Raw genomic sequence first — 13,197 nt, 5'->3', positions numbered from 1 at the left:
AAATATGACGCTTTAATCATTAGAGTGCGCCGCAGGAATTCATTTGGCGAGACAAATGGTACACATTTAATGATGATGATTTAACGATGTAGAACAGTGATTCCCACATGGTGGGCCGCAATAAAAGCAAACCGTGATTTTCTTAGTCTATTCATTCGAAGCTTGTTGTTTCAATTCATCGAGTAATCCGTTAGGCCCTAGACAAACCGAGTCTGTATGAGCCAAACACAAACAATCAGTGGTTTGGTTCGCCAGATGGCAGAAAAGAGGCAAAAATGTTGATCACTGTTTTCCAAAGTCAAAGCTGACGTGTCTGAATCTTGTTTTTCTGAAACACAGATCACGTTCCTTATTAGTGGGTGAACAATCCAACGCTCGGTGAATTCTGCTTGCACCCTTCTTGAAATGAATCCAAAGATATTCCAAAATTCGGTGTTGAAACGCGGGATGCTGTAGCTCGTGGCATCTAGCCCAGGCTCTCGTGTTGTTTCTAAGACTCCATGCACGTCTCCAGAATCCATTCATGGAAAGATTTATGGCTGATTATTACCCACACAGGACTGCTTTACTGGCAAACTGGCATTGATATCCAGTCACATCGGTTTATCGTTCACGTCCCTCGTGAATCGACAATGAAGACTCTTGAATCTTGACTCTTGAAAGACTCCAAATAATCAACAAAGTCAAAGCCAAAGCTCGGGCTTGTTGTGATCGCTCCTCCTGCCACTAATTAATGATCACCGCCACCTTGTGCAATGAAAGACAGGAAATTTGCAGTGACACACGTGAATAAGCCATCGTCTGAATGCTGTGGAGCAGTGTGAGTGCAACAGGGAACAGAAGGCTGCCGTTCATCAACAGCGCTTGTTGTCAAAGCGGACCGTGTCGTCATTGTCTCTGCTGAACGGAGATTACAACAATTGAAGGTCATATGTCTTCGTGTCCTGTCGTCTTAGATGCAAAGAACAAAATCCTGCTGACTTGTCCACCCGCACGGGCATATTAATACAGAGCAAATCCTTGTCCAACAACAGTCCATCTGCTTGGTGTTGAGGCCTCCACGCTTTCCCTCTGTCTGCCACCAATCTGCTGCCTTGTTCAACAGGAGCATCACGTCTCTGCTGATTGCATCACACGGCTCTCTTGACTCGCCGTGTTCAGCAGCTGTTGGCCGGTTTAAGGATTTAGACCTGGCGTTAAGAAACATGTTGACAACGCTCCCTAAATCTGACAGGCTTTGTCACCACAGCAGTAAACACATGTGCTCAAATGAAAGAGCACACACACACACACACACACACACACACACACACTAACACTAACAACACTAACACTAACCCCCACATTGATTGAGAGTTTATTGGCGTCCCATACTGGCAACTGGAAGTTCAACATGGCACCATGCAACACAAAGCATTGGCACTTATTGGTGTGTTATTAGGATGTTTTCACACACCGACTACTTTATATTTCTCAAAGTGTCTTTTTCTTCAGGGTTGCCCCATGAAAGGTAGGTACTGCGTACTGTCCATAAACGAACTAAAAGGTCTGACCGACATTGACTTTCCATGCCCCAGGTGCAGGCGTGCCACTGTTCCAGCCCATTCTCCTGAACAGCGGCTCTCGCATCCAGCAGCTGAGCAACGGCTCTCTGCTGATCAAGCACATGCTGGAGGATGATAACGGCTTTTACCTGTGTAAGGTCAGCAACGACGTGGGGGCCGACGTCAGCAAGTCCATGTACCTCACCGTCAAAAGTAAGACCCCTCCCCCTGACCACGATGCATCCACAACAACACATGCTGCCACATACATAACCTGCAGGCACACTAAGGGGGGGGGGGGCTATTCATCAACAAATGAGCTTTGAAAGAATGAGTCTTTTCTTTTTCTGCCAATTTGCATTGCAACTCAATGAGCGAAAGGTGACAACACAAAGTATAACACAATGACCAACACTATCCAGCCAATGATGACATTCTGTTGGACCGCGTGGTACGTAGTACATGCCCCTGTTTTGCAGGTCCAAAGTGTGACCCACGGGCCATCTGTGGAACGTGGCTCATTGCTGAATAAACCAAACAAAATCCCAGCAAATGTGGAACAATAGAGCAAAAATGCCAATGGAAATAGAAAAGGCTAACATGTTGATGCTAATAATCAATAAAAACACCAATATTTGTCTTTAAAAATATCAAAGAACGGCTGGACAGCCCCGATGCAAATAGACCACGACAGGAAGGTGAGACAAAAGCTGCTGGCATTGTTCAACTACCAGCTGGAACTGCTGGTGCCATTAAAAGACGTGAGAACATACATGTACATGTCACAAAAGCCAATTTCCCAGCTTGACAGAGTGAATGATGACATATTAAAGGAAATATTGCATTATTATGATATATTGTGAAGTATTATTATTCTTGTACATTTTCATAATTTCATTTTATTTGGTCTCAAAAAATGTTTTTGTGTCAAAATGCACCTGCATTGTTTAGTGACGCTGCTAAATAACAACGTTTGGATGTCCAGTCATATTTTTTCAGTGTACTTTTCTTCTAATTCCTGTTCATGCCGACGTCACACGTTATGACAATTCAGTGTCCAAAATTCATTATTTGCATTTTTTATTTTAATCGAATGCCACTCCACATTTTGCAATCTTTGTGGCGTTTGAGAGTTGACGTTCCACTGCTAAGATCAAACTATCGGCCAAAAGCAAATATGCTTTGAGGGTTTTGCCGCAAGGAATACGAACGGAAATGGAACGTTGTTCAGCGGTGTTTGCATGTTTGTATGCAGCCATCCATGCAAACCTGACAGGATTATGACAGATACTAGTAGCTAGTAGCAGCATGACATTGTCTGGTCCTTCATGTGATAATACCATTTTGGAAAGCACTCTTATGCCTTTAACACAAGATAGGCTTGGCTTTGGTTTGATCGGTAGCCATCTTTGGCCCGAGTGGTGAGAAATGCTGCAGAGTGAAGGTGTTTTAGTGCTTCTTTGTGCGCGTGAGAGAGTGAAACAAATGAAACATGCCGTGCTTTCACTTGCACGAGATAATCACTTCATTTCATATGCACCCAAAAAAGAGCATTACCCTCCCCTATGGAGGTCTGAAGACAATCATCTGCGTGGAAATTCCCCCTGCCAGAGAGAAATATTTGACTATTAATACCGCCTGGCATGTTCTGAATATTCATGCGTCGGCGTAATGAAGCCTCGCAGCGCACAAAGCTTTCCGAGTGGCCCGATCCGCTTTGTGCCCCCAGCTCGCGCAGATATGACTTTTCATAGGTCAGTTTTCATGACCACAGAAGCCGGTTGCTATGCAGCGGGAAGACCTGTGCCCCTGACCCTGCTTCTTCCACGTTCTACCACCCACTGAACAAACACTGGCAGCATTCTGACGTGGCTGTTGCATTTTAAATGCATGATGCATCTACTGTACTGCATGTCACCGTGCATGTGGGGTTTTGCTTTAGCTCACTAGGAGACTCACAATGTGGACAAAGCGGACCCAGACATGCCTGGCAGTCAATTCAGTAATCGGTCAGGAGTAAGGCAATCTCCTGAATCCGTTTTAGCAAGACATGTTGTACAATGATATGCGGGCTTCAGTGACCCCTCATTGGACAACAAGTGGCCACTGATGCTTAGAAAGTCTTCTGGAAGCTGTTAGCCCGCGTGTCCTCATGCTTTCATCCATATTGTGTGTATGACCAAAACATGTATTGGGTGAGTGAAGCAATGATGAATTGATGTTATGGCATTATGTTGTTTGCTATTATGTAATTACACATGTGGAAATGCAAGGTGAAGCAGCACACACTATTCCCCAACTTACGACCACCCGACTAGCGAACACTCACGGATACGAACACAAGCCGACTGGTCTATATTTTATTTTATTTTGCCTTGTAGTCGCTCAATCAGTATTTCTACTGCTACTGTACATGCTTGACCAGTAGAGGGCACTGTGACACTGCTAATGGGACCAACAGAGGAAAAGTTAGACGCTGGGGAGATACAGTGTAAAGCTAAATGGAAAGCTAAATGATACAACCCGGACAGAGCGTGTGATTAAAGTTTATGAAGAGTTAATAGGCCTGCTTAATTCTACACCACCCACAGAACACTACCTCTTTTAGAAGAGTCTAACCACCACCACCATTTGTCCTTTTTTTCAATATCTCCTCCTCCTCCTCCACAACGACGTATGCTCGACCACTCCTCTTCAAAGGTAAATAACATTTATCATTACGTATTATTATATCACTTTTATTCTTGTTTTTTTCATGAATTATCCTGGTTTAATATTACTACTGCATCCAAACTCATATTTACATACATACACATATACTGAATATGTATACACGTACATGTAGTACCTATATCATTGGTGATATTACCTTTTCCCCTACTTAAGAACAATTCGACATCAGAACGGTCGTCTGGAACCAATTGTGTTCGTTAGTTGGGGACTTTTGTAATGTGTAATTGGTGTAATTGGTACCTTATGTCGCACTATTAGGCGATTGAAGCATGAGTGTGTGCGTGTGTGTGTGTGTTTTGGAAGCATAGAATTCCACGCATGTCTCCCTCATTTAAAGCCATCAATAAATCACCTGGGGGCTGACAGGGTGCAACATCGTGCATGTTGGTCTGCTGTTTGTCTGTCCTTCTTTACACTTACAGCCAATGGGGAGAGATTAAAAAGATAAATATGGCGTTATTTCATGTTTTGCTGCATTGTTTGTTCAAGGCGCACATCCTGATTTGAACTTTTATGGACGATGGCAAGCCTCACAAAGTGTTAGTTCATGCTTAGATGAATGTGAGAGTCCTAAATGACACGTGAGGTTAAACGGGACAAAGCAATGCAGCTGATGGTGGTGATAAACATCTCATCATTAGCGAGGAATGTTCACAGTTGGCAGAAACAGTTTGTAGTTGGGTGACTGCAGACGATGTAACACTTCAAGCAGGAAGTGGAAGATTCACGCTTGGCTTCCAACGTTTGTGTTGCGCTTCGATACAAAAAAGAAATGACCTTGCATTTTTCATTTGAATTTTATTGAAATTGCCAACACTTTTCTCATTTTTTGAACATTTTCTGCTTGGTATGAATGTGGGAGGCGGAGCTTAGTGGCCAAGCCAGAGTAGTTGATCGCAGATACACTGAGCACAAGTTGGTCAACTGAATACGTGTTTGTTAACACAACGTTTATTAACACAACGTTTATTAACACAACATTTATTAACACAACGTTTATTAACACAACGTTTATTAACACAACATTTATTAACACAACATTTATTAACACAACGTTTATTAACACAACGTTTATTAACACAACATTTATTAACGCAACATTTATTAACACAACGACGTTGATTAACTGATGGTTATGTACTCATGAATATGAAGATATACTGCATGCATACTAACTATACTAAGGATGGAGGGAGGCTTCTTGAGATGTCATCTGTACTTCTGTGAAGAAGGTGTCGGACGTTTCGCTCCTCATCCGAAGAGCTTCGTCAGCGAACTAATAAGTGCTGAGACAAAAAACTAGTGCATCCTAAAGACAAGGCTCCAAACCAAAAACAGAGCAATGTGGTCTATTCCATCCACTGTAAAGATGAGGAATGCAAAGAGCACTACATTGGGGAAACTAAGCAAATGCTCCAAAAAAGGCTTTATCAACATCGCAGGGACAATTCTAGTGGTCCTCAATCAGCAGTACATCTACACCTTAAAGCAACCAATCACTCTTTTCAGGACAGCGAGGTAAAGATTTTGGCCAAAGAAAACAGATGGTTTGAAAGAGGAGTAAAGGAAGCTATTTTTGTCAAACAACAGAACCCATCATTGAATCGGAATGGTGGTTTGAGGTTTAATTTGGACCCTGTGTTCAGCAGGTTACTGAGACCAAAACCCACAGCTCTTAGTCTTGCAAATGAGGTGGAGCCAGGGCCGAGCCAGAACAATAGATGCTAACGAGCCAGTATCAGAGTCGTTCATACCCAACTACAGGGAGCTACACTTCCCTTTGTTCGGAGGTGCTAATGGGAGGAGAGGATTAGACCACAACTCCGCCCAGGCTTAGTGTAAGGAACCAATAGGAGGAGGGTGTTGGCACACCAATTCCGCCCACTCTTACTGTATTTAGGGCCTAGGCTACCAGCACTTATTAGTTCGCTGACGAAGCTCTTCGGATGAGGAGCGAAACGTCCGACACCTTCTTCACAGAAGTCCAGATGACTTCTCAAGAAGCCTTTCCCTCGTTGGACAACTCCTGTACGACTGAGAGCCTACACAGACGCAAGGATGAAAAGCCAAAGTATCATGTTTACTGCATACTAAGAAGTTAGCTACCAGGTTTGAAAAAGATGTTTTTCTTTATTTGTCTCAGGCCGCTGCACACTTTGCAAACCCTGCAGTAATTAATGAGCAGTAATTAACAAGCAATTCCACATTTCCAAGTGTTCTGCCTTGTTCCGCTTCCTGTTTATCTGAGCGTCCAGCGTCGGCATCCTTCTTTATTCTTTGTTCATGCAGTTCTGTCTTCACGCACATCGCGTAAGTGCGTCTGTTTAAACGTAGTGCGTGAGACGACATGCCTGCCCGGCGGTCTTGTCTGCTGCGTATGAATAATCAAAGCAGTCTCTCTCATCACAAAGTCATGGCTGTCCTGGTGAGAGCCCGGGGGGGCACACGGAGAGAGAGCGGGATCACAGTTAGCGCTGCAGGGTTACATGCTCTCTCGCCGCCTTCCATCGTGTAGCGCGGCCAAGATGTGTCATGAGCATGAGTCGCTGCACTTGCACATTCAGGAAAGACACAGCTGCTCTCACACACACACACACACATGCACTCTTACATTCGGTGTAACGCACATGCACGTACACGCATTTAATGGAGAGGTGCGCACGTTCAGGCGCAATGAAGAAGGCCTCTTCCATAACTGTCCACCAGGCAAACCGTATTTCCTCCAGTAGAGTCCCCTGCACTAATCCATGCTGCATCTCAATTGGATTGAACACATGAAGGCCTCCCTCAAGTTAGTTAGTCAGCAGTCACTAGTTAGCAGTCACTAGAATGACCCCAGCTGAAAGACAGCAGCATTCAAACGCAGACGTTGGGCCATTTGAGCTATGTTGCTACCCAAAACTGCAGCGCCTACCGAGGCAAGCAAAGAGTACTACTCCATTTTTGATGGTTGTGTGGAGACGCCATCTTTAAAGGCAATGTTTGTTTTCATGCTTATGCACGCTGTTTAAAACTCCAGTTTCACTTCACATAAACTGTGTATTACATGTGGTATTGCTTAATATTATTCCGAAAATGCATGATCTGCATGCTCCCCGGCAACTATTTGAAGAAATCCAGTTATAACAACAACTCCCTATTTCACAATTTTTCCTACAAATGTCCGCTAGTTAGTTTTTTGTGGACTCCACAATGTTGTCACTTTGATATTTAGTAACCCACCACATTCAGATATGCTAAGATGCTACTGTACATGTAGCGCAACAAAAACCTGCATTTCACCTTTGGAATATGTGCAAAATGCTACTAAAAATGACGTTTTTGCCAAAATAACACCAGTTTATTCTTGTAAAATTGCGACTTTTGTTCTTCATTCGATTATGACTTTTTTTCTTAAAATTTTTAACTTTATTCCCGTAAAATTACAGTTGCTTTTTACATTTTCCAACTATTTCATATTTTCTTCTCATAATATTTCCACTTTATTCTCATGTTACAAATTTTCCCCCAACCTAATTTTCCAAAAATTACAACTTTGTTTTTTTTGACTTTGTCTTTAATATTTCAACTTCATGCTACTAAAATGACATTTTTCCTCATACTGTGACTTTATTCTTGTGAAATGATGGCTTTTTTTCTTGCGAAATTACAGGTCTTCTGTTAATATTTTGACTTTTGATTGATTTTCCCATTTTTGCTGCTGTTGTTGCTTTTTTTTTTAAAGTTTCCTTGTTAAATGACATTTTTAGACTGGGCCGCAGGCCGATAAAATCACGACTTCTACATTTCTCAAACTCATTCGGGACATTTAGCCTTCCTGGTAGGCGCTAACATGCTAATGTTAGCATAGTATCATTTTTTGCCATTTTCATAGGTAGACACTTATATAAACACCTAGCACTATTATGCTATGAGTTAACATGGTAATGTTAACATGTTAGCATTACTAGCATGCTAACATTAGCATAGTATCATTTTTATCCATTTTCAAAGCTACGCACTTTTATAAACACTGACCACTATTATATGTGAGCATGCTAATGTTAGCATTGTTAGCATGCTAACGTTAGCAATCTAAATATACAAATAAAGTAAATGTAGGAGTAATATTTATGGTGTAAACCACAATATGACGGGAGCTACGGTGCTCGGAGGAGGTCTGCTCTCTCTGAGTTTTGGATCATTTCACCTGCGCTGTGACATCTATCACAAGAATAAAGTCAATAACTGTTATATCCTGGATGATAAAGATTAGCACATTCACGCTCAGAGCTTCAAAACTAATATGCTGTAATCCAATTCAGGAGCTTCGCACTTTTTACTCGATCATTACAGCTGAAAGTCTTGTGTGAGAGGAGAAAAGGGCAGAATGAAGGAAGGTGTGAGCAGGAGTAAAGACTCCCTGTGCAGTCTGGCTGAGAGACATTAACAATAGCCATTGTGCTGAATCACGTGCACACGCACATGCACACACACTAGATGTGTCGATAATGAGCCGAGCATGTGGTTACGGCACAGTGCCAGACAGACTCACACTCAGACTCGGAGCGATGGGAGTTCAGTCAGGAGTCACCACTTTCTTCTTCTTTGTCTTCGGCAACCTCTTCCTCAAGAAAAGCCGCACGTTACCGTCGACTGTCGTCATCAAAGCCGGCTGGTAGAATTGAGACAAGTTGCATGCTGGCTGTGGAGCGCCAAATACGCGTTTGGTTCTTTGAATGCATTCACAAATAACTAGAAGCCAAGCAGGCCCTTTTTATAAACCAACACGGTGATGACTAAACACATAGAAATGGAAAAACAAAACATAAAAGAAGGTTGTCTTGGTTAAAACACACATGATCAACATGTGATGGCACATGACCAAGGCACGGCTGCACCCAAACGTGCAAAACGTGCGGTGTGCCTCTGTGACGGGTCACAACGCACACGGTCGCACTCGTAACGCCGCTGCTTAAGGCTGCTGCTTATTCAGCAATAAGGGCCTGACAAAGCCAAAGAACAAGCAAGGCACACGTACTGTCAACCTTTTCTTACCATACCCGAATGCAAAAACAGCACGCTGATGGAAACGCGTGTGGAGGCTGCTCCGTCAAAGACCAAAGAAAAAGCCAAACATGCAAGCGACCGATGAAAAATTTTGAAAAACAAGAGTGAGGACTTGTAGGTCACCCCCGTAACACCCCCGCAAGAAAAGCCAAAGAACTTTTAGCATTATTTTGTTAAAAATAAATATGAAAATTCCTGAAAAAATGTTTTTTTTTTAATGAAAATAGTCAACAATTTTTGGAAAATAAAAATACAATTCTTAAAAAATAAGTACATTTTTCTTGAACACATACATGATGATTACAAGTGTAAAAAGAAGTTAACCCTTGCAAAATGTCTTGCGTTAAGAAGCTGTGCCTTCTTTTGAAACAAGGGAACCAGCAAAAATACGTGCAAATGAAGGCTTTGATGTGTAAAAATGAGCTGAGCAGTGAGAAATGTTGAAAGCATCATGTCGACAATGCAGGACATTTGTTGCTCAGCATTTAGACGCACCCTTGATACGCGCGCACGCCTTCGCTTGGTTGCCTTTTTTGTGATGCTACTGCCGAGACTCATCCATATTCTTCAAGGTTGGCAAGTCTGCCACCTTAACATCCGCTCTCCATCTCCATCCAGTCCCGGCCATGATCACGTCGTACCCCAACACCACGCTGGCCACGCAGGGGGAGGAGAAGAGAATGAGCTGCATAGCGCACGGGGAGAAGCCCATCATGGTGCGTTGGGAGAAAGAGGAGCGCATCATCAACCCTGAGACCAGCAGATACGTGGTCACAGTCAAGGAGGTGGTGGACGAAGTCATCTCCACGCTGGTGGTGGGTGTTTGTCAGAGAGTCAGGCTAAGATCATCCTTGCAGCTTGTGGAAGAATGATTGGAGAAACGTTCTTGCAGATTATGCCCACTGTACGCGAGGACTCGGGTTTCTTCTCCTGCCACGCCATCAACTCCTTTGGGGAAGATCGAGGAATCATACAGCTGACGGTGCAAGGTAGAAGAATCACAAATGTGCTCAGTTTGTTGTTGATAAAAACACCATAAAACACCTCAAATAGTGAGATTTACAGTCGATGGTTATTCATGAGAACCTCTGCGTGTTTGACCCATCAGTCTGTGCTCATTAGCAGATCTCATGTCACAAGATCTTGCGAGAATAAAACGTGACAAGAAAGAAAACTGTCTCGTGGGCACTCGGCCAGGGCCGATAATTAATTTTAAATTAATTAATTGCACAATAAATGAAAATGAACTTGATCATTTTGCCCGCCTTGATAAGAGGGTTCACTCTGTGCATCGCTTTGTTCCCTACAACAACGTCATGAACGAAGTGAGCCCTCTTCTCAGTCGTGTGTAACGTAGTAGGAGAGAGGTACAGGAGACTGCAGTATATTCTCATGCGTTTTCTTTCATTGTACTTTACAAAACATCATCTCGTTCTCGCAGGCCCGGTCTCGTGTACCCTCTCGTGTTAGCATGAGCATTTTTTAACAATATGTTCCGTTTTTTATATCACGTGTGTTGCCTTGGAAACAGAAGGCAAAAGCTCGTCTTTTCATCCAAAAATTCTTTTTAAACAGACGTCCCAGCGAGTTCCCCACAAACTGCTGTAGCCAAACTTCTTGCCCTCTTTCTTCTTCATCTACGACACGGGATCATTTGGATGAGGAAACTCATTGCAGCAAACGTCCCGAGGAGGGAGCCCACGCTGCAGCAGTCTTCATGACGTCGCGGATGCTTCGCGTTCACGTTGACAAGTTGTGTATTTTTGGTAATATGAACGACCGCGTTCAAGAATGCTAATTGGGCGTTTTGCCCTGCAGTGTGAACGCAGCCTAAACGTGGTTTCATGTGGACAGCCGCCACTTGTTTTTGTCGTAGTTTTCTACTGCGCAAAGAAACAAAATAATATTTCATACTTCCAGTCAAGTATTTGTTTGCGTCGTCTCTTCCGCTCCTGAACTCCTGGACACAAAAGGGTGCAAACATGCACCCCCACTGTGTCGACAAATACACCACATGACGGCGCTGTTAAAGCCGGATTGACTTGAAATTTCTCGCACAGCTCAGTGTGATCTACAAAACCACCTGCAGTAACTTTAGCTTGTTTAGCCGAATCCTAACTAAATTTGGCCCACCCCTTTTGGCAACTGACAGGCACCCGTGTGTAACGTTTGAGCAAGACTGCTTGAAAAACATGGCTGCCATGAAGCACAACGGGGGAACGCGGCCGAGATTTAGCGGCAGACGACTAGAAAGCTGAAGATAAACCAAGAGAAATGTACTTTGTGGCTGCTGTTTCGTTGTACACGGCCTCTTTAACTCTACCCCAGAGCCTCCCGATCCTCCTGAGGTGGAGATCCGTGAGGTAAAGGACCGGACCATCGCTCTCCGCTGGACCATGGGCTTCGATGGCAACAGCCCCATCACAGGATATGACATCGAGTGCAAGAACAAATCAGGTAGTAATTATCAGTAAAGCAGACATGGAAACGTTTGACATGGAGTGTCTTTTCCCCTGGCGGTTTGCGTAGCGTCGTGGTTATCAGCACAAGTCACCAAAGACGTGTCGCCGCAGCTCAACCAGGCCACCATCATCGATCTCCACCCGTCCTCCACTTACAACATCCGCATGGTGGCCAAGAACGTCATTGGCAACAGCAACCCGAGCAACGAGCTGACCATCACCACCGATGAAGCCGGTCAGTGAGCAAATGATTTACTGTAGCGGGCGTCCATGAAGGAAAAGCAACAAACGTTTATTTCCTGTAGAGGTACAATTCCAAAATATACCGTAACCTCGTAACTTGTTAATAAGTATGTCCAGAACTAATAAATCCGTTATCATTGCTAGCACATTTCATTTACCCCCCAGCTAGAATAAAGCATGAAATTCAAACGCCAGCATTTGTCACATTGAAATATGAATATGAATATGATTACTGTTGGTGTTTTGGACGGTGCTGTCATCCCCGAGGTGCTGGTGTGGATGGCAGGCATTCAGGGTGATCCCTTTGCACCTCAACAGCCCCCTCTAGTGAGCTGATGTGTGAAAATGCATGAACGTAAAGTAAATAGATTGTCCTTGATGGCAGATCATCTGTCCCACTTAAGACACGAGTGGCCAGTAATGCTGACTGGCTGGCTTTCATTCTTCAGCTCCTGACGGCCCTCCGCAAGATGTCACCCTGGAGCCCACCTCTCCTCAGAGCATCAAGGTGTCCTGGAAGGTATCGCCAGCTTCATTCATATGAAGCGAGACGTCATGCATGTCGCCAAGCTTTCCAATTGTTGAAAGAGTGGGCACGTGTTCTGCAAAGGGTCTTCGTCATAAAAAGAGTCTTTATAGCATGCAATTAAAGTCGTGGAAAGACCTTGTTTATTTTCTTAGACGGATGTTTTGATTTAAGGTGCATTCCGTCCATTGGCAAACAAAAGTACAATTCTGCATAAAAAGATGGATATTTTCAGGAAAAGTTTCATCATTCTTTAAAATATTTTTTTTATATTTTCCAAAAATAGTTGATTATTTTAATGGGGAAAAATACTTTTTTTCAGAACATTTAAGTATTATTATTATTATTACAAAATAACTGATATTTGATAACTGATATAATAATAATAATAACTGATATAAACTATTATTTTGTAGAAAAAACATGCAGTCTTAAAATACTACAAAAAGACTCGTTTCCTACAGGAAGTTGATAAAAAATTGTCCATTGTCTCAAAAAAGGCATATTTTATTATTTTATTATTATTAAGTATTTGAGTGGTTTTGACAAAAAAAACCTACATATCCCCCCCCCCCCCCCCCCCCCCCAAAAAAAAAAAAAAACTTTTGTAAATTCAAGAATGCAAGTCATATGTTTTTGT

At 43.0% G+C, this 13,197-nt stretch overlaps 1 protein-coding gene across 2 annotated transcripts in view; it reads left to right on the top strand.

The window, feature by feature from the left end:
* LOC129190764 (cell adhesion molecule DSCAM-like) overlaps positions 1-13,197 on the top strand; it is a 130,130-nt gene that overhangs the window by 102,049 nt on the left and 14,884 nt on the right. For both annotated transcript variants that reach the window (XM_054793278.1, XM_054793276.1), the window contains exons 11-16: positions 1,578-1,757; positions 9,945-10,141; positions 10,219-10,315; positions 11,655-11,783; positions 11,856-12,023; positions 12,481-12,551. In XM_054793278.1, coding sequence (XP_054649253.1) covers positions 1,578-1,757; positions 9,945-10,141; positions 10,219-10,315; positions 11,655-11,783; positions 11,856-12,023; positions 12,481-12,551 — 842 coding nt within the window. The remainder of the gene's footprint in view (positions 1-1,577; positions 1,758-9,944; positions 10,142-10,218; positions 10,316-11,654; positions 11,784-11,855; positions 12,024-12,480; positions 12,552-13,197) is intronic.

The sequence above is a fragment of the Dunckerocampus dactyliophorus genome, chromosome 12, assembly GCF_027744805.1.
Source record: "Dunckerocampus dactyliophorus isolate RoL2022-P2 chromosome 12, RoL_Ddac_1.1, whole genome shotgun sequence".
NCBI lineage: Eukaryota > Metazoa > Chordata > Actinopteri > Syngnathiformes > Syngnathidae > Dunckerocampus > Dunckerocampus dactyliophorus.
This window is presented reverse-complemented; position numbering and strand designations above follow the sequence as displayed.